Consider the following 20,478-nt stretch of genomic DNA (forward strand, 5'->3'; position numbering starts at 1 on the left):
TCCTTTGTAGTTCTTGGATGTCTTTTTTCCTTTTGACTTTGAATAAGTAAAAAACACTTTGAGCCAGAAAAAATAAAATGGAAATGAACTGCCTTGTTAAAAAAAAAACAAAACCCGAAAAGACTTCCACATAAGCGAATTTTCCAGACAAGTGAAGCACACCTGTTTTAGCACCAAAATATTTTAGAAATGCTAACCATTTTTGTCAGGGATTAGTCTTAAGAGTGGGAATACTTCACTGTCTTCTGAAAGAGTAAATGGAATGTATATGACTCTAAAAAAAAAAGAGCAGGAGTTGGGGAAGGGCCAGAGGGAGAAAGAGAGAAGCAGACTCCCCCACTGAGCAGGGAGCCCGATGTGGGGCTGGAGCCTGATGCGGGGCTCGATCCCAAGCCCCTGGGATCATGACCTGAGCTGAAGGCAGATGCTTAACTGAGCCACCCAGGCGCCCCTGGCTCTTTTCTTTCTATTCAAATGTGGTTCCGATCATAACACAGATCTTTAGGGACTGTAATCATAAAACTATATATTAAGGTCAGCTGGGTGGCAGGCGCCAGATTAGGCAGGCTACCTATATTACCTCATTTAATCTTCATTGAATCTAGGGGTATTTTCTTCATTTAACAGATGAAAAAAATGGAAGCTCAAAAATATTGGGTGATAGAGCTAAAAGTCAAACAAAAATAGTATCTAGTATAGTCTGCTCAGGATATACTAATTAATTTTAAGATCAAATATAGAGCTGCTCTCTATTCAATGTCAAAGTCATCACGACCACGCTACATCCTTATCACTCAACAGTTATTTACTGAGAGCTGCTCAGAACCAGGTGCTGTGATAGGCTCTGGGGGTGCCAAGTGGATCCAGAGAGGGCTCCTACCCTGAACGCATCACGGCCTCCCAAGGCATACACACTAAACCCAGCACCCACAAAGCAAAAGCAGTCAACCGGGTGTCAGAACAGTGTTATGGGAGCCTCAAAGGAGCACTTGGTTTGGGAGCACTGGCATGGGGACTGGCTCTCAAAGATCAGAGGAGTTTATCAGGCGGTCCGAAGGAGTAGGAAGGGGCACTCCGAGCCAGGGGCAGAAAAAGGGATGGTATATAGAGGGAACAAAGTAATTCACAGTGGCTGGAAGGCAAGGTAAATTTGAACAAGTGTTTGAAGAAGAGGCTTGAAATGGTTTCAGTCAACGAAAATGTTACTGAGTTCCTACTGTATGTCAGGCCCTACCTATATTAAGTGCCAGGAGAAGGTGGAACATGAGATAAGACTAGGTCCTCCCCCATGGAATTCTATCCTGCACCACTTTTGTCATCAGAGCCCCCTTCCAGGGGGAAACTGCAATCGACAGAACACAGTTGGCACAGTTACTGGAAAAACAGAACCCCTGCGTATTTGTATCTCAACAAGTCGGTACTCCTGAATTAAATGGGTTACTCAAGCATCATAAAAGATGCTGAACACTAAGTGTGCCCTCTGTACTGGGGAAAGAGGCAGACTGGGAGCAAAGAAAGCAGAGAGGGAGCATGGTCCCCACTTCTCAGGCAAGGCTATATGGTCTACTAATAATTCCTGGGCTGGTGAATTCTCAGGCTCTGACCAGTCGGAAGACCTGCTTCTCCAGTAGAGAGTAGCTGGTAAGCGGAGAAAGAGTCGGTGCTGTCACGGGGAAGGGGCAGAGCATTCCTCCCCGACGCTTTTTTGCCCTCCTAGCTTTGCCACTATGATTGCTGCATTCTTTTCTAAATGGTCACACATGCCTTCACACACTCTTGATTTTGTCATGTACCCTTGTTCCTAAAAGTCAAGTTTTGAAAACACTGTATCTAACCAAGTGGTCATATAGCACCCTTCTTCCCCACAGGAACAACACTGAAGGAGTGTCTTCTGCTTTCGTGTACACCTAGTCTCGATTGGCCACAACCTTTATTTGGGCCCTCAACTCCTTTGCAAACCTGATAAAAATAGTTTACTAGCCCCCCAGAAAACTATACGTTACACACAGTTTTGCTTTTTTAAAAGACTTGAATTGCCTTATAAGGCTTCTGACTACTAGTGACCAAAATACTGATTTGCTTTTCAAAAATTAAACAATTTAGATGGAATAATTTTATTTAGCAAATTAAAAAAACCCTGCTACTTCAGATTATCCTCTATTCCATATACTTTAGACTACAATTTGTAAGTCACAAATGCGAGAGTTGGCTAGGGTCTTGATGCTAAACAACGGGACAAAATTCAGAGGGAGATCTTTTCCAATCGGAAAGCAAATACCAGCGAATGAACCAGAATAAATGATTTTATTGTATTCCATACATTCACAGGTCACTTCCAGATTTAGCAACGACACTGATTAGCAATGCTCTGATTCCATGCCCTCATTTAGCTTAGTCCACGCTGTAAGTTCTCCCTCTCTCCCGCTCTCCCGGCCTAGAGTAGACACAACACCCTTCCAACCATGCAGCCTGGCAATGGTTTTCTAGCTCAGGCGTAGGTTCACAGCCTCCCTCCCCCTGCCGCCATCTTCTCTAAGTACTTTCCATCCATTATGGAAGAGACCATCTAAGACTCTAGTGTAGGGCTCCTTCACTGTTTTTATCTCATCATGACTATCAGCCCCTACTCACACTTCCTTGGTTTGGCAACTGGACTTCCAGCTGCAAGCTTCTGTACAGACCAGCCAGACACAGCATGGTCATGAAACCACAAGCTTTTCTTTGACCAGAACATACCCCTCGCCTTCAGCACCTGTCTCAGATATGTAGGTACTTGGTTCTCACCTGGCATGCCTGGCTGACGCAAACCCATCTTTCCCATGGTAGAAGCTCTTCAAAACCTTGGTGTGACCTGTGAGGAACAGGGTCACAGTTTATTGCATGTGGCTTGTGTCACCTGCCCCACACAGTCCGTGCTCTAACTCTCGGCTGACGGGTCCTCACAGGATTCTCTTAACCTGAGGGAGGCGGACACACGTTCACTTCCCTCACGTGAATTACCACTCCCATCACCACAAATTGAGTTTGAAAAGTTCACCACCCCTTTGCTGAAATTGTTAAACTGCAGCATTGTGTTCTCACTCTATCAGGCACTGAAAAGCAAGAAGCTTTAAATTGTTCTTTTCTATATTTTCTTTACTCTTGATATTTGTGGTATGCCTGCAAGCAAACACAAAAACAAAAAGCAGGGCAGAAGGCACAAAATGAGGAGCAGGTGTGAGAATTTTACCATTTACTCTTAAAGGAACACCAAACCAAACCAAACCAAACCAAACCCAAAGCCCATTTTGTTTACAATCAGCCTCTTCTGCTCCAGAGAGTGGGTCCTCAAGAGCAGAAACTCAATTTATTAACCCCTACATTCCAAGTAAGTAGGCCTGTATTAGAACCAAAGAGCTGTCGTGTTACATCAGAAAATCCAAGTGATCCAAAAGACAATGCACCAAAAATGCTTCCAAGTTTTTCCTCTGAGAACGCCAACTCCACTAAATGCAAACTTGGAACATACTTCAGTGAAATTTAGCAGAATGCTACACAGTTTACATGGAATAAAAATTAGCCAGAAAAATACCTTAGAAAATATTTTTTCCCCCTGTGGATTTCAAGAAACTTTAAAGATATTATGGAATTCTCAATTATTATGTTCAAAGTACAGAGCCAACATCTGCTAATACTATTTTCTAATTCTATCTTTCTTAAAAGGAAAGAAGGTAAAAACCTGATTTTGAAATATTGATAGGATCCTCCAAAGTTAAGTATTAACATCTTTTCATCTCTCTTATGAGAACTTTACTGTAAACGTACCTTACAGAAATGAGATAATTATTCAGTACATGTTACAAAATGTTAAAACAAATCTATTCTTAATCCAGATTCTTCATCCACAAAAGTTTAATGACTAAAATAACACAACAGAATGAACAAATGTTTTATTGGCATGTTCATTGTTGTAAACAGCATCTGGCATGAAAAAATTTTACCAAAACCTTTTTATTGACTTTTATAAATTAGATGGCATTTTCAAAATTTATGTAGGATTGTGTTCATTGAAGTCCTATTTAGCAAAGCAAAAACTTGCCAATTCTAATAGACTTTGCAATGAAATCATGTTGACTGCATCAGCCTGTGCAGTGACCTGACTTACTAGCAAGTTTTTTCAACACGATGTTAAGACGCTTCCGCAAAGTTAAACTACATGTAACTACAAATCGACTCCAAAAATTAAAGTGGGACTTACAAGGGTTCTAGAAGATTCAAACTTGAAGTAAACCTTCAAAAATAAATGTACAAAGAAAAAAAAAACTGAAGCTGCTGAACAGAAAAACCTCATTAACAAGGGCAAATACAATCGTATGGGACCCAGCACTGAGGAACCTCACTGAGGATTACATTTACACAGACTGCTATACTCCTCAATGTACACAAATGTACATCATGAATGATATGTGAAAAGAATAACGATGGGAAATAGTTGAACTGCAATTATGATAACTCAATAGGATCAATTTTATTTACATGCTAAATGAACGAGTGAAACGTATTCTCTACATCCATAACTTAAGTACAATCAGTTATAATTACAATATTGCAGCAATTTGAGCTGCTACCTGCTGGAAGAGGTCTAAGGGAAATGTTTTGATGTTCCATAATAATGTTCTTAATACTTCGCAAAGAACGAAACAAAATAAAAACACAACTTCACAATTCTTTACTGGGTTATGGCTGGTTCTAAGAATTTCTTTCTTCAGCTCCTATTTTTGCTGCTTTCCAAAGGTCAACATACGTTGCATTTACTTCCGAATTGTCAATGAGGTAATGTGTGTATCAGTGAAATAAACAGAAAATTCATTCATTCATGGCCTTTGCACAGCTTTTATTATGAAGCTATGAGCATCCTGTCTGAGGCTAGTTTTACTAGCGGCTAGGTGCACATTTGTCCGCGATAAAAGAAGTACTCATTCCCCTTCCCCCTTTTCTAGTAGCAGGTTTTGCTTTTTTTTTGTTTTATTTTTTTGCACATCCCTTTTCACTTTACAGTACATTTGACTATAGTGCACAACATGATTCCAAGTCAAAACAGTGGCCCATCGGGCCCTGAGCTTCTGACTGGTCAAGGGCTGTCCAATCAGTGCTGGTGTCACTGGGTTACCCCTAACCATGTCCGGCCATAATGGCACTACACAGTAGCAGTGAACCATCTAATTAAAACCAAAAATCCCCCAGGGAAAATGCTATACTAGCAGAGTCAGTCTTGAGTCAGATCTTTATTTGGTGCTCCATCCAGATATATTTTTAGTGCTTTCTCTTTCCGAGGTGAGTAAGTTACACGATGTCCCGTCTTCTGGAGTCGACTGCTTTCTTTTTTCATCAGTTCATTTCTTTGCTCATCTGTTAACTCCATTAATTCTTCTGTCTTATCCCTGTTTAAAATATTAATTACGTATTAGATCAGTACAGCCATCTGCCTTTATTGACTTATGCTTGAATGTTATAATGCTCCTTGGTGAGAAAATGAAATGTGATTGTCACTGGTGAAGTTAACTAATCTCACACCTTAAGATGTCCTGGATTTCTAATATGTTTATTAACACAGCACTCACTTCTAAAAATGGCATAGAATAACTTCCATGCTATTATTGGTATAATAATAGCTATCACTTATTGAACATTTATATATAACAGGTACTATGCCAGTTTTTTTAAATGCAATAGCTCTAGTTCTCATAAAATCCTGCAAGGTTGACATCATTGTCACCATTTTACAGATGAGGAGCTAGGTAAATAACAAAGCCTAATCTGAACTCATATCTGTCACAGGCTCCAATGACTATTCTTTTCCTCTGTATCTGTGTTGGCTCATACGGTAACCTCCTCCTCCATGTGCCTACCGAATGCTTGAAACCTACTAGAAGTGTAACACACACTATTTCTAGGACTTACTATAAGAAAAAAGATGTAAAACATCTCATGAATGACTTTTTATATTGATTACATGTAATGATTAACATTTTGGACACAGTGGGTTAAAATACTTTATTAATTTCACCAGTTTCTTTTTAAAAAGCTTTTTAAAGTGTGGCTACAAGAAAAATTCAAAATGTAATGGGTGCCTCTTGTATTAACTACTACTGATTAGGGCCGCTCTATATCATAAACATAGTAAAGGAAAAAAAAAAACATAGTAAAGGCATTTACAGAAAACAAGATACTATGCACACACAAAAAATGTGACATCACTGGGAGTAACAAATACAGTGTAAATGTACCTATAAAATATGACTGCACCATCATCACAGATATAAAGAGGCCAGACATTCAGGGTAGAAACTTTAGGATTCCAGTCCAAATCCTGATGAATATCAAGGACAGAAATATCACAGGGAAAAGTTCCTCTACCCTAGGGAAAAAATGAATGAATGAATAAATCATGCTGTTAGCCATGTTTACTGAGCACTAGTATGCAAATGCAAACATTCTCAGGGCTTTACCTTGGCAAATTCAATATCTTCCAAAGGAATTCGACTGATTTCAGAAAGCTGTAAAAGGAAACATTTTATATGAGTTCATTTAAAAAACTAAATTTGTTAAAATAAGTCATCCTTTTTTTAAATTTTATTATGTTAATCACCATACATGACATCATTAGTTTTTGATGTAGTGTTCCGTGATTCATTGTTTGCGTATAATACCCAGTGCTCAACCATCAACCTTTTAACCCACACAGAAATAGCTTGATTTTTTTTTCAAAGATGTAAAGTTTGCTATAAAATATTAGGGAAAAAAAAGCAGAAAGATGAATTGTCCCCCTTCTCCCCTGCAAATGCCATGTCCCAGAAATACCAATTTAGTATATTCCTTCCAGACCCTTTCCTATGCATATATAAACTACATCACATATTTCTAAAATACATAAAATTACATTTATGAAACATCTCTATAGAATAATTTTATACAGCCTATTTATAAGAACAGGATACAGAGTAACCTCATTCTCTTCAACAGCTTAATATACTATTTTATTCCCTCCTGAGGGACATCAAATCTGTTTTTAATTTTTCCCAGTTACAACGCTATACTATATACCTTCATGAATATCCTTGCATATTTCTGCAAGTATTTCTTTTCGGTTGAATTCTTAGATGTGGAACTGCACATCTGAAATGTTGCTAATGCCAAACTGAAGCCTGAAAAAACTGTATCAATTTAACTACTTATCAATGTTGTATGATATTGCCTGTTTTCCCCAAACCTTGATGATTCTAGGTATTTTTCATGTTCTAAATTTTCACCACTTTAAGAGGTAAAGAATGCTATTACTGTTTTAACTTGTATTTCTTCTTCAACAAACTGCCTAATCAAGTTCTTTGCCTATTTTAAAATTAGATTGTTCATCTTTTTTTTATTAACGCGGTAGCTCCTTATAAATACGGATGATCGTGTTTCATATCTGTTTTAAATATTTTTCCCCTTTCTTGTTTTTTAACTTTGTTTATGGGTTGTTTAAAAAAAAATGGGGAGGAGGCTATGTGTGAAAGGTTTATGCTTTTATGTGATCTCTTCTTTTTTTAGTTTCTGGTATTACGCTTACAAATATCTTTCCCTTTCCAGGATATAAAAATATTTTCAATATTTTCATCCAGTACATTTGTCATTTTATTTTTATATAAATTTAATATATTTAGAATTTATTTTTGTGTTTGGTGTGAATTATGGAAATAAAATTTTTTTCTCAAGATGCTAATTGTCCTAGTACTGCTTAGGAATAATTCACCCAATCCCCATAGAACTGTAGAATTCCCACCTTTAAAATGAATAATGCAAAAGAGAACTTCATCTGGATTCTTTATTCAATTCCACATTATTTGGCTTTTTAAAATATATACAGCAATTTACTCTAGTAACTTCTAACTAATCCTAATTACTGAGGAAAAACTTGATCCAAGTAACTAAAAGTGAGGGTCCACTTCTGGATGGCCAAAAGCCAGTATAATTTTTCAAAGCACCAGGAACCTAAAGAAACAAGGAGTGCGTGACAAAGTGTCACAAGGTATGAAAGAGACAAAGAAAGAAAGGTTGCCACATTAGTGTTTGGCACTCATTTCCTAGGCCCTCTCTTAAGTAACACAGAAAAACACATGTTAGTTCAATTTGCTTTAAAATGAACTTACCTTCTCTCGCAGCTCATCAACGCTACTGCTTTCCAACACAACCTCCTGGAAGGGATCCAGCTTCATCTCTGACGGTCTCCACCTTCTTGACAGAACTGCAAGCTGGGACATGGATTTCATCTTCTCCACCCCTATGAAGATACAAGATTACGTCATCTTTCTCTTTTCTCTAGAGGTTCGTACTTTGACTTTTTCTGTATTGCCTGACTACCCAAAAAGATTTACTTCAAGTGTTATGCTGAGATAGTGGATATAAAATAACCCAGTTATCCCAAGGAGTTTTTGAGAATACAATACTTCCTCTCTTCCCTCCAGTCTCTGAGGAGAATTCCTTACTCTTTTGCAAGCTCTCCTTTCACCAGGACTCCGAATTCTCCTTCCCGAGTCCTGCTGGACACTGCTCTACCAACTACTCTCTTCTCCGGATTGCCAATCTTTGCCTCTGTGTTGGTTACTACCCCCACAAATCATCTTCACTTCATCTTCTTTCTTCACTCAGACTATCATTAATCCCTCTTTTCATTTACTCAACGCTTACTGATTCTTCGAAACCCAGCTCAATTGTCTCCTTTCTCTCTGACGTATACAAGAGCAAACGACTGATTTGGTCCTTAGTAACTAGGATTTGGGAATTACAGGTTTGCAGTTCTGGTTCTCTTATAGACTATGTATCTATAAGGGCAATCACTGGTTCTTCTTATTCATTTCTGTAGCAACAGAGATTAGCAGTGTCTGGCAATTTACAGGTTAATAAATGTTTGAGATGTAATCACGTGATTTATTTCTTACTCAACTATTTTGATGCTAAAATATATACTGAAATGATACTGATGCAGGCACCCACCATCCAGTAACATCTTGCAGCTAATCCATCTCAATCCCTCCTAACAAGGGGAACTTCTATGTTCTTCATCATCTCTTCCTGGCCTACCAGACAAAGTGATTATTCTCTAAGGCCCGAGACACTCAGAGAAGGAATCACAGTCTGGAGCACCTGCCTACACAGCATGGTAGACAGTGTCCTAGTTGTTCCTTGTCTCTCCCGTTTACCTGTCAATTAATCAGAGCTTTAACAACTGAAATTTAAAACTGGACCCAAAATAGCCTGAAATAGGTGAGGTGTTAGTATTATTGAACCCTCTGAAAACTATCACAATCTTATGATATTTTAATTTCTATGGGGGGGAAAAAAAGGAAAATCAAAATCTTTCTAGGCAACAGCATTCACCAAAGAACACAGAACTAGTTGTTTCCTTGATATGATCTCCCCAAAGTCAACTTTTCTCCCATTACCTCCTCCAAAAAACCAGTACTTTAAATGTTCCAATGTTGAACATTAAAACCAGGAGGTGTGACAAACACAAGTCCTCTTCTAGGTTACTGTTACAGGTTGAACGTGTCTCCTCCAAGAGACATTTAAAGTCCTATACCCTAGTACCTCAGATTATGACCTACTTTGGAAATAAGGTTGTTATAGTGGTAATCAGGTTAAAATGAGGTCATTAGGGGGGGCCTTAATCCAGCATGACCAGGGGGGGTCATGGGGAAATATGGGGGAAATTTGGAAACAGACACACAAGCCCACAGGGAGGACATTATGTGCAGATGAAAGCAGAGATCAGGAGATGCATTTCCAAACCAACAAACACCAAAGACTGCCAACCAACCACGAGAAGCTAGGAGAGGGACATGGAACAAATTTTCCCTCACAGCTCTCAGAAGAAACCAACCCTGCTGACACCTTGATCTCAGACTTCCAGCCTCCAAAACAGTGAAACAATTTCTGTTGTTTAAACCATCCAGTTTGTGGTACTTTGTTATGGCAGCCTAGGAAACTAATACAGTTATTGTTCTCAAAATCTCTGATCAATTATCAATACTACACCCTCTAACAAAAATAAGCCATAATGAAGAAAGAAACTAAATAACAAACCCAGGTAAGAAAACATTAGCAGAATTTTCTTTAAAAAGTACTTAAAAATGCAACTTTGAAACTGCAACTTCCCTGTAAGGAGAAATTAATATTTTCAAAATTAGAGAAGAGAAATATTTAAAAGGTAACTGGAACCCAGACTAAAGACAGAAGAAAACTTGCTATGTGATAAAAAAAAAAACAAAACTATAGGCTTCTATTAGTGCCAGAGCATTTCTAACTGATATTTCCCCACAAAAACATGGATAATACCATCAAGAACTTCAAGGAAAACCTCCCAGTTGCTGGAGATATTAATATCTTCTTCATAAATATGATAATCCAAAAAGACAGTGCCAGGATTCTTCCATGTTTTTTTCCTTAGACGAAATCTACAAATGTGATAAGACATTTTAAATTACTGTATTTTGAGATTCTTAACTTAAAAAAATGACATGAATCTGACATCAAGGAAAAATGAACTATGTTTAAATACAAATGTCAAGTGGTTATTAATTAAAATTTTGGAAAAATATGAGATGCTGCTCAAACTTCAAATTTAGGGTCCTACAGAGGAAGTTCAAACAAATTCTAATAGTTTTGCTTAGTTCTACTAAAAATTAATCTGTAGTACTAAAATTCTGAATAGGACAGGAATTTTTAATTCTAGTTTGAGAAAATTATACCAATCCATATCAACTGACCACACAGTCTTTCTTCCTTCCAATTGCTGATGACACTGTAATTTTACTTTACCTGTCAATACTGAGCTCTAAACCACACTGCTCCCTGAGTTGAGGAATTAATTCCTCTTTTGATTGCCGTACAGTCATTCCTTTAGCAAACACAGCATCTAGCAGAAACTTGCATGGCTAGGAATATAAACATCATCAGAGAATTCAATTACACATTCAAATAGGGATATATGAGACATTTTATTTGCACTTTATAGTGTGACAATTACAGGCCTGAGTTTAGGAATCTATCTTCCTAGGTTCAAGTCTTGGCTCTACTACTGACTAACTGCTATCTTGAGCAAGTTTACTTAACACTTCTGTGCCTTTTTTTCATCTGTAAACTGGGGACAGTGTCTTCCTCACAGAGTCACTGTGGAGATTAAATAACATTTATATTTCTCTTCTTATAACAAAATGATCACAATTTTTAAAGTAAAAAGAATCCCTTTTATGGACTAAGATGAGGGATATGCATACTAATTCTCCAAATACATTTATTCATTGTCTCAGAAGGGACACTGTCTCTGCAAACCCCAACGCTGGAAGAAACATTCACATATAAGAGATATGACAGATGCTCAATAAAATATCTGTTGAACAAATGAAGGCATTTTAGGAAAAAATTATCCCCTTCCAGTAGTCTCTCTTTACCCATGGCTTCCCTTTCTGCATCTTTAGTTACTTGTAGCCACTTGGGGTCTGGAAGCAAATAATCCTCCTTCTGACAACTCGCCAGAAGGCCCGTAATAGCCCAATGGTACACTGTAATAATCAGTGCCTACGCCATGTACCTTCACTGCGCCTCATCACACAAGCATTTCATCATTTCATCACAAGAAGGTGACAGGAAATATAGCACAATAAGATATTATGAGAGACCACATTCACATACCTTTTATTATAGTATACTGTTAAAACTGTACTATTTAATTGGTAATTGTTAATCTCTTACTCTGCCTAATTTGGTAAATTAAACTTTATCAAGGTATGCAAGGAAAAAGCATAGTTTATGTAGGTGTGGTACTATCCGCGGTTTCAGGCATCCATGGGGGGGGCGGGGTCTGGGAACATATCCCCTGTGGATAAGGGGGGAGCACTATTACATTTGCTGTTTGGTTTTCACACTTGTCTAGGTCTTCAATAAGATGTTATAAACACCCTGAAAACAGGGACTTTGCCTTTTTCTTCTGGCTTTTTTCCATTGCTTGGCATCTGTTGTATGACCTTGGGCAAATTGCATAATTTCTTTTTGCCTCAGTTTCTTTATCTATAAAATGGGAATAATAAATAGTACTCATATCATAGCTAACTGATGAGGATTACAGGAGTTAATATCTGCGAGCATATGGTAAATGCTACTAGGTCAATGCTTGCTAAAAACTAAAATGACTCTCTGAACACAAAAAGTCCGATATAAGGACTCTACAGATCAACTGCTGTCCTGTACTTCATGATCCTGCACTACACGATCATTTCTAGAAAACAAGCACAAACAATGCCCCTTTTAAATGCAGGAAATTTCTGCCTCACTCCAGCACTGGTATCAACACTTTAAAGCAGAGGGATGGCAAAAAAAAAAAAAAAAAAAAAGGCCTGAGAGCCACTTCACCTGCTGCCTGTTTTTGTAAATAAAATTTTACTGGGACATAGCTAATCCCACTGGTTTGTGTATCATCTACGTCTGCTTTTGTGCTACAGTGGCAAAAATGAGCAGCTGCAACAGAGGCAGTATGGTCTACACAACTAAAATATTTTCTGGAAATAGTGTGCTGGCCTCTGCTTTAAAGAGATAAAAAGAAATGACTAGTCATAAAATCTCTGCACTCTATGTTTTCATTAACTGCCAAAAGTGACCTTACATTGCTCTGAAGGGTATTACTTACCTCTTGTTCATTGACCAGAAGCTGGTACACTTTAACTCTGTATTCTCCTTTTTTAAGTGCTCTCCCCAGTCTAATTGTAATCTATAAATTAAAACATTTTTTTTTAGATGTATTATCTCAGCAGAATAAACAACCCATTCTCCCCACATTGTTTAGTTTGGTCTTCAAAAATTCTCTAGATTATGGACTCTTTGAGAACAGGTATATCTTTTACCTCTGATTCCCAGCACCTAGAATAGTAACTGACACAGAGTGAACATTTAACAAAGCTTTGTTAGATGAATGAAGAAAAACAACAACAACAACAAAAACAACCACTAAACATAAAAATAAAATTACCCTTTTAGGGTTATCTATTTCACCTTACTTGGAAACAGGGCAAGATGTTCTCAAATCTATCACTTAAAACAGACTCTAATTATTCAAAATTATTTTAATCAACCTTATTGTCATCTGAAAATGATGAAAGTGTCTCATTCAGTCGGACGCTCTCAAACTCTTGATTGCTGGCATACACTCGAAAGACCTTGAAGTGAGAGGACAAAACTCCAACAAAGGGCTCTAAATGTTGTTTGAAAGCGGCCAGAGTAATTCTTTTATCAACATGCACCATCAACCCTAAGTACAAAAAAACCAAAACAAAACAGAAACAAAAATGTAAAAGAAACCTCTTAGAATATAAATAAAACAGATCATATGCTTTTTATTATACTGTAAGCAGGAAAAAAGTACCCCCTTTCAGTTACTTGACTTTTAGCTCATACACAACACTGAATGGACAAAAAACATGGACACTGAGCATATGATAGACTCCAACAGCTTCAAATGTTCAGAGATATTTAAGTGCTTATTTATTTATTTAGGCTGCTGAATTCCAAACCAAGCTTCCAGGAATTCTTTTCCATTACATACATTTCTAGTTCTACACAGTAATAATGTGGCTCTGGCCGGGCTCCACCCCTATCTCTTCTGCTTCCTGACTAGCCACGTGACATGGAGCAAGCCCCCAGCCTCTGTATATCCACTTCTTCATTTAAACAATGGAGAGAATAGCACCTACCTCATGGGATTGCAGTGGGAATTCAATGGGGTTAATAGGTTTATCATGCTCTTGGCACAGTGCCAAAATCTAGTACTTACTTCAGAAAGTGTTAGTAAATCTAGTTCTGGGATTTCTACTAGAATAAAAATGTCAAGACTAGCATATGAAGATGTCTGTTTATCATGTGGTTGGACTGGAATAGGAAGAGTATCTAAATGGAGCAGAAACTCCCACCATCCTCCAAACTTCTATAAAAAGCTCTCTTGGCATTGTAATAGGATTATTTTTGGTGAGCTTTATTTTTTTTTAATACTTATTACTCTTTTGTCCTTTATAAGCCACTCATGAGCATACTTCTGGAATATTTCTATTTACTCGAGTCTTCATATTAAAAGAGCAACAACTACACTCATTTTTCTCTTTCTCTTACAATAGGCAGTACAGAATACATGAGCTGCATGCTGTCGTAGGCCCATGAGGCCTCTGGAGCCATAGCCATAAGCCTCTCTCTGGGGTAGGCTTTGGTTTTCTGTGAAATTTACATCACTAGTCAAGGATGAGACCCTAAAACACGCCTGGTTTATGTTCTCAGGTCATCCCAACTTTTGGGTTGATGAATTTTTGAGTGGACTTCTTCAAATAAATTAATGTTCATTTACTGTTTTCCTGGTTATAAGATTCAGATAGACTACAGAAAAGGTGACAAGTATGAATTAGAATAGAAACATGGTGATGAACTTTTTTGTTATATATACCTTTTCAGGCAGCATTTAATTTCTTTAAAATGTCCATTTCTAAACTTTAAGGAGTGTCCCTAAATGTTAATAATCCAGCTTTTGGCAAATAAGCCTCTATTTATACTATCCAGGAGGTACATTTCTTGAGAAGGATATAACGAAAAAATTACTTGATTAGAAATCAGACGTCAATGACTAGATTTCAGCTTTGCTGCTGTTGCCTAATAAATGACTATCAGTAAGTCATCCAATGTCTCTGAGCCTCAGTTTTCTCATGGGATCATTACACCAGTCTCGTTGATTGCTGTTACGACAAATGCAGCAAATTCTAAATCATTACTAAATAATAAGCTATTACTGCCATTTTGGTTTCTGTGATAACCTGTAGTAATGTATCACAGGAAGACACAAGTGTTCGTTGTTGCAGTGAAACAGCCTGGCCTGAATGAATTCCTGCCCCCTCCTTGTACATTAGATTTGTGACTCTGACTTAACTTCTCTGTACTTCAATTACCTCTATTATAAAATGGAGACAAGAGTATTTACAACCTCATGTGTTTTGGGGTCAGTATATGTAAAATGCTTAATATAGCCCAGGCCAAAATTGATGGCTTAATTGACTGGCTATAATTATAATTTAGAGATTACCATCATACCATTTTTCCTATTTACCTCTTCAAACAGAAGAGTTCAGTCTCTTCAGTGCAACCTCAAAATATCTTTAAAAAGGTTTTTCTTTTTCTTTCCTTTATGTATTTCTTGAATGAGGTGGTAACCAAAATTGTACAAAGAAATTTTCAGTGCAAACACACTGCCATTTTTATTACCTTGATCTCGCTGTCTATACCTGAATGCCTGCAGACTGCAACTAGGTCACAGTGGAACAGTATTTTCAGAGAAAGGTCTATAATTACTCCCTGAAACAATTCCTGGATTTTAACAAATAGCTTAAAGACCATCTCTTTAAGTGTATTTCAGTTATTACCTAAGTTAATTCCTATACTGTACATAGAATGTCATTCTTCAGGTAGCAAGTTCTTTGTCTATTATACCTTGCCATTTCATCCCTCTTCCGAATCTGTATTATATTATCTACGTTACCCAGGCACCTACGTTCAGATCACTGAGGAACTGTGATGAACCAGCCTTACTTAGTACAGACTCCTGAAACACCTGGCTGCTGGCTATCATCCCCACTCCTCTCCCTCTAAGCCAGTTTCCATGGTTTTCACTTTTTCTTTTCAAACACAAACAAGCTTTCTGTGTGGCTTCTGAAAGCTGAAATAAACTGTAGTATTTAAATGGGTCCTCTTGATCATGTTTACTATTTCAATAAATGCTAGTAAATTAGTCCACTATGAATTTCCAAAAAGGTGGAATGAGACTCTGCACACTATAATTCTAAGTATTCCCATTAAATTCTTAAGGTTGAGACTCTCATGCAGTCAAATATCCAGCACATCATTACAAAACAAACCACTTAAAAGAAATTTCTAACCTCTTCCTAAGAGGAGCTACTTTTAATTTTTCCAGTGCCCTAGAAGGGTTGAGGATGGTAAGAAAGCAAGTAACCATAGCTACTAGCTATTTTTCCTTTACTATGATGTGAGGAAAGTAAGGGACAGTGAGTGGTAGCAGTTAAGAAATAGAGAAATACATACCAGGCTTATAATCAGAATATATGAGTTTGATCCCAGCAATGTGACCCACTAGCTGTGTGACCTCTGGCAAATTATTTTAGCCAGTTGCAACCAGTTTCTTCATCAGTGAAAAGTGTCTAACAACATCAATTTCACACAGTTGTTGAGAACTAAATGAAATAAAGTAAGTTACTGAGCCTTATGAAGTAAAAACTCCATAGGAAGTTAAAGCATTAGTATAGAGTTTCTGTCTCCACTGTGGCTCACCAATCCGTATTTTCCCACTTGAGGTTTCTGCAAGATATGCATATGGATGTCACATGGTTTCAGTGTTATTTGGAACTAGTTAAAAACACAAATTTATGTATTTTTACACTGATTCCATAATTTCTACCACTTTTAAAAGACTAAATTTGAGACTATAAGCATCATAGCACTTAACTTTTATACTGGTTGTTTGTGTCTTCTCCCACCAGATGAAACATAAGGCCGCATCTTTGTCATCTCTACTTCTAAAATCTACGTAGGGCCTGGCATCTTGAATGGATCCAGGAATATTAATTGGGTGGGTGGATCAACGGAGGGATAAAGAGTGGGACTCCCTCCCCACTATTACAAAGGTAACGGAGCAAAGGCATTCAATTCAGACTTAAATTCTAGTAATGGTTCCACTACTTACTAGCTATACATGTACTTTTGGGCAAGTCATTCATCCTTTATGAGCTTCAGTTTTCTTATCAGTCAAATGAGAATATCAATATTTGCTTTATTAATCTCAGAAAAGCTTCAAGTGAGAACAAACAAGTGTTTTGAAAACTAAGATATAAAAATATAAGGGGTAGTATTAATATTTGCATTGTTAAAGACTAATGCAAAGTATTTAGGTTTTTGAGCTATCCCTTATAAACCTGAAGAAAATTTTGTATATTGAACCTGGTTGTCCTGCTAATTCTCTGGCCTGTTTTTAGTCTGATGTTTTATAAAAAGTTGTTTTATTTTTTTAAATTTTTTTAAGATTTTTTTTTTTTTTTTTTTTGAGAGAGAGAGAATGAGAGACAGAGAACATGAGAGGGAGGAGGGTCAGAGGGAGAAGCAGACTCCCTGCCGAGCAGGGAGCCCAATGCGGGACTCGATCCCGGGACTCCAGGATCATGACCTGAGCCGAAGGCAGTCGCTTAACCAACTGAGCCACCCAGGCGCCCAAAAAAGTTGTTTTATTTTAATATTGGTGTGTTTTTGTTGTTGTTGCTTATCCCAAAGGCCCGAACTGACAGATCTCTTCAATCTTTTTGTGATTATGCAATTGAGAATTTCTAGTTTATACTTTGCCTGGAGCTTACTTCATAGTATCAATTTTTTTTTCATAGTATCAACTAAAAAAAAAAGCCCGTTTCGCTTTTTTGACTTTCCCAGTTAATTATGGACTATTTAAGGGGGGTGGGGAGGGAGTTCTCTGCATTGTGGGATAAAGAAAAGAGAGGGGATGCACAAATAAACAATTGTCCTGGGCAGTAAATATCAAATTTTCTTGTCTAGCCCTTTCTTTTTGGTATATTATTTACTTTTTAAGCTATTCCTTAATTTTTTTACTTAGTACTTTTATCATAATTCTTTCCTTTACAAAATTCTTAATTCTTTTCTCTTTTTCACTTATCTTCCCCAAAGCTGTGATATCACTGCTGTCACAGGTCTGATGTGTTGCAGAGGTCCAAGAACACTTGCTACTACAACTGCACCGAAAATGAAAGCAAACACAACAGAAGACATTCTTACAATCTAGGAAGTTACGGGTGGTCTTAGAACAAAGTACCTAACTCTTAGCTGATTCTTTTCTTAACTAAAAATTTAAATAAACAGAAAACAAATGGTGCTGTTTCAAGGAGCCTTTTTCTTTCTAAGTACATACATTTATGTCCTTCCCCAGAACCTTCGTCTGCAGCATAGGGTTCTGCTTTGAAATACATGTACTGTATTTCTCCCCTGCTCTTGCCACTCTCATCGTATTCACTATCAGTTCCAGAGTCTTCTTCTGCTGTATCCCATGTCTCTTTTTTCCCTTCATTTGCTTTAGTTCTTCTACTACTTGTGATGCTATGAGAGTCAAGTCCATTAGCCAAAGGAATCTGAGCATTATCTGCATTGCACAAAGTGTCACTGCTATGACTGGAGCTAAGAATGTCACTGTCCACTGAACTTGTACTCCTGTCATTATTCACATCTGAGTCTGACCGTTCTTCAGACTGAAAATTTTCAGGATCAGAAGTCTGAATGTGCTGTTCAAGTTCTCTATTGTCCACTGATGCTGAAGAGTCCCTCTCATTGAGAGGCGATTCTATGTTTTCAAAGTCACTTGTCTCAGTACTTTTGCTGCTGTCCCCATTATCACCATCTTGCTGCTGCTGTAGTGACAAGCTTTTGAGTTTTTCAGTGCTTTCTTCTAGAATAGCTTCCACAGACTTCAGGCTCCCCACAGGTCCTTTAACTCTTTCACAGTCATCATCCACATTACCAGAATCGCCCCCAGCTTTCTGGCCTGCTGTCCTTTTGGAGTAAGATCCTGGGGACTGTTCAGGTAACAAAACAAATAATCTGATCGTATTTGCATGACGATCCAGGAGTTTCCACAAATGAGAGTCTGTAAAGGCCATCTGGTAATCCAAAGTCTCAGAACTTTCAACAAACACCTACATAGTAAGCCAAAGAGTTACATTACATCATTAATTTTAGTGACATTCATTCTCGTTCATCATATCACCTCAATACAAGAAAGTGCATAATAAGTTGTAAAATTTGGGATAATAACATTTCTAAAGGGAATGTGTACTGTTTTTGGAGACTAAATAAAATTAATATTATGTTCATATGTCTTTGTAATTAGCCATAAAACTGCTAAGACAGAAGGGACACACAGATGCACACACGCATACACAGATATCTTGTTTACTGGGTTGCCCATTTTCAGAATGTTTTTGTACTCCATTATCTTGCCCATTAGGAAAACGAGTTTAGCACGAATACAGATAGAGGAACATGTATAAAGACATGTTGGGAATGCAATACCAAAATCCAGATTATAGAAAAAAAATCCAATGGACAAATGACTTGATTCTAGAGCAAATAAATGGCAAGGAAATAAACACACATGGGGGAGCTTTAGATTAAAATAAACTTGAGAGGTATATCATGGACTTTATTTGGATCCTATTTGAACAAACAAATCTTATCAGAAAAAAATTTTACAAGATAATCAGGGAAATGTGAATACTGACTAGATATCAGTTGATATTAAAGCATCTCTTAATTTTCTAGATGTAATAATATAATTATAGTTATTTTTTTAAAAAAGTTCTCACCTTTTAGAGATATATATTCAGATTATTTATAGATGAAATAATATTTCATCTGGGGATGTTTTTCAAATAATCTGAGGGAAGTAGGTGGTTAAATATAAATCAAACGAGAGCTGATAACTTTCAATAAATGTTACAATCAGGACTATTAGCTGACCATTTAAAGAAAAAAATAAAGTGTGATCCCTCCCACTTTTCACCCTACAACGGCATTAGGATGCATTAGAGATTTTAATGACACACACACAAGCACTGTGCAAAAGTATCCAAAGAAAACAGAGGTGAATAAAAATTACACATTGGGATTAATATGACAACACCAAAAAAGGTTAAATGAGATAAAAGACTCGAGACTGCATTAAGATGAATGAGACTGGAAAAGGCAATAAATAAAACATGGCAAACAAGGAAAATTCTGGATACAATTTATCTAGAGTAAACTGATGGCATTAGGAATAAACACACAGGAAAAATGATAAATGAATGATAGAACACATAATGGTATCAAGAGGTGAAACAAACAGATTAATGAGAGCTTTCTCTTTTCTATCAGAGATAACTAAGTAGAGAAAGGGAATCATGTTGGGTGAACCCAAAATGACAACCTTCTCTAGAGTAGGCATGTCTTTGACTTTCACCATGAAGTACTGCTTTATGGGAGAAGCTCAATAATGAACATAACATAATTCACAGAATCATAATTCAAGAATTCAGAGGACATGACTGTTGTGGATAGAAACAGTCATAAGGCTTCACCAGAGGCAGGACTAATCTGGGGCTTGAAAAATAAATGTAGGGAGAGGGGGAAGAACACTGCAGGTGAACAAGACATAAAGGAGAACCAGCAGGACTGACTGAGAAGGACCGAAAGAAGCCTGATCTGACCGATTACAAAGGAAGATAATTATTGAGAGAATGGGAGAATTCACAAGGTAAATTAAAGACAAATGGTGGAGAGCTCTAGAGGCCAGCCTTAAAATATAAAACTTAATTTACTGTAACCAGCATA

The 20,478-nt window shown here is 37.3% G+C and overlaps 1 protein-coding gene across 4 annotated transcripts in view; it reads right to left on the bottom strand.

The window, feature by feature from the left end:
• Positions 1-3,914: 3,914 nt before the first annotated feature.
• Positions 3,915-20,478, bottom strand: part of USP47 (ubiquitin specific peptidase 47) — a 109,934-nt gene continuing 93,370 nt past the window's right edge. For all 4 annotated transcript variants that reach the window (XM_081798599.1, XM_081798598.1, XM_006747341.3 and 1 more), the window contains 9 exons: positions 18,026-18,803; positions 13,143-13,318; positions 12,701-12,781; positions 10,837-10,952; positions 10,354-10,472; positions 8,169-8,299; positions 6,489-6,536; positions 6,267-6,397; positions 3,915-5,420 (listed from right to left, as the gene is read on the bottom strand). In XM_081798599.1, coding sequence (XP_081654725.1) covers positions 5,246-5,420; positions 6,267-6,397; positions 6,489-6,536; positions 8,169-8,299; positions 10,354-10,472; positions 10,837-10,952; positions 12,701-12,781; positions 13,143-13,318; positions 18,026-18,803 — 1,755 coding nt within the window. In that variant the 3' untranslated portion in view covers positions 3,915-5,245. The remainder of the gene's footprint in view (positions 5,421-6,266; positions 6,398-6,488; positions 6,537-8,168; positions 8,300-10,353; positions 10,473-10,836; positions 10,953-12,700; positions 12,782-13,142; positions 13,319-18,025; positions 18,804-20,478) is intronic.

The sequence above is a fragment of the Leptonychotes weddellii genome, chromosome 11 (genome assembly GCF_054177405.1).
Source record: "Leptonychotes weddellii isolate Sample4059 chromosome 11, ASM5417740v2, whole genome shotgun sequence".
NCBI classification, from domain to species: Eukaryota; Metazoa; Chordata; class Mammalia; order Carnivora; family Phocidae; genus Leptonychotes; species Leptonychotes weddellii.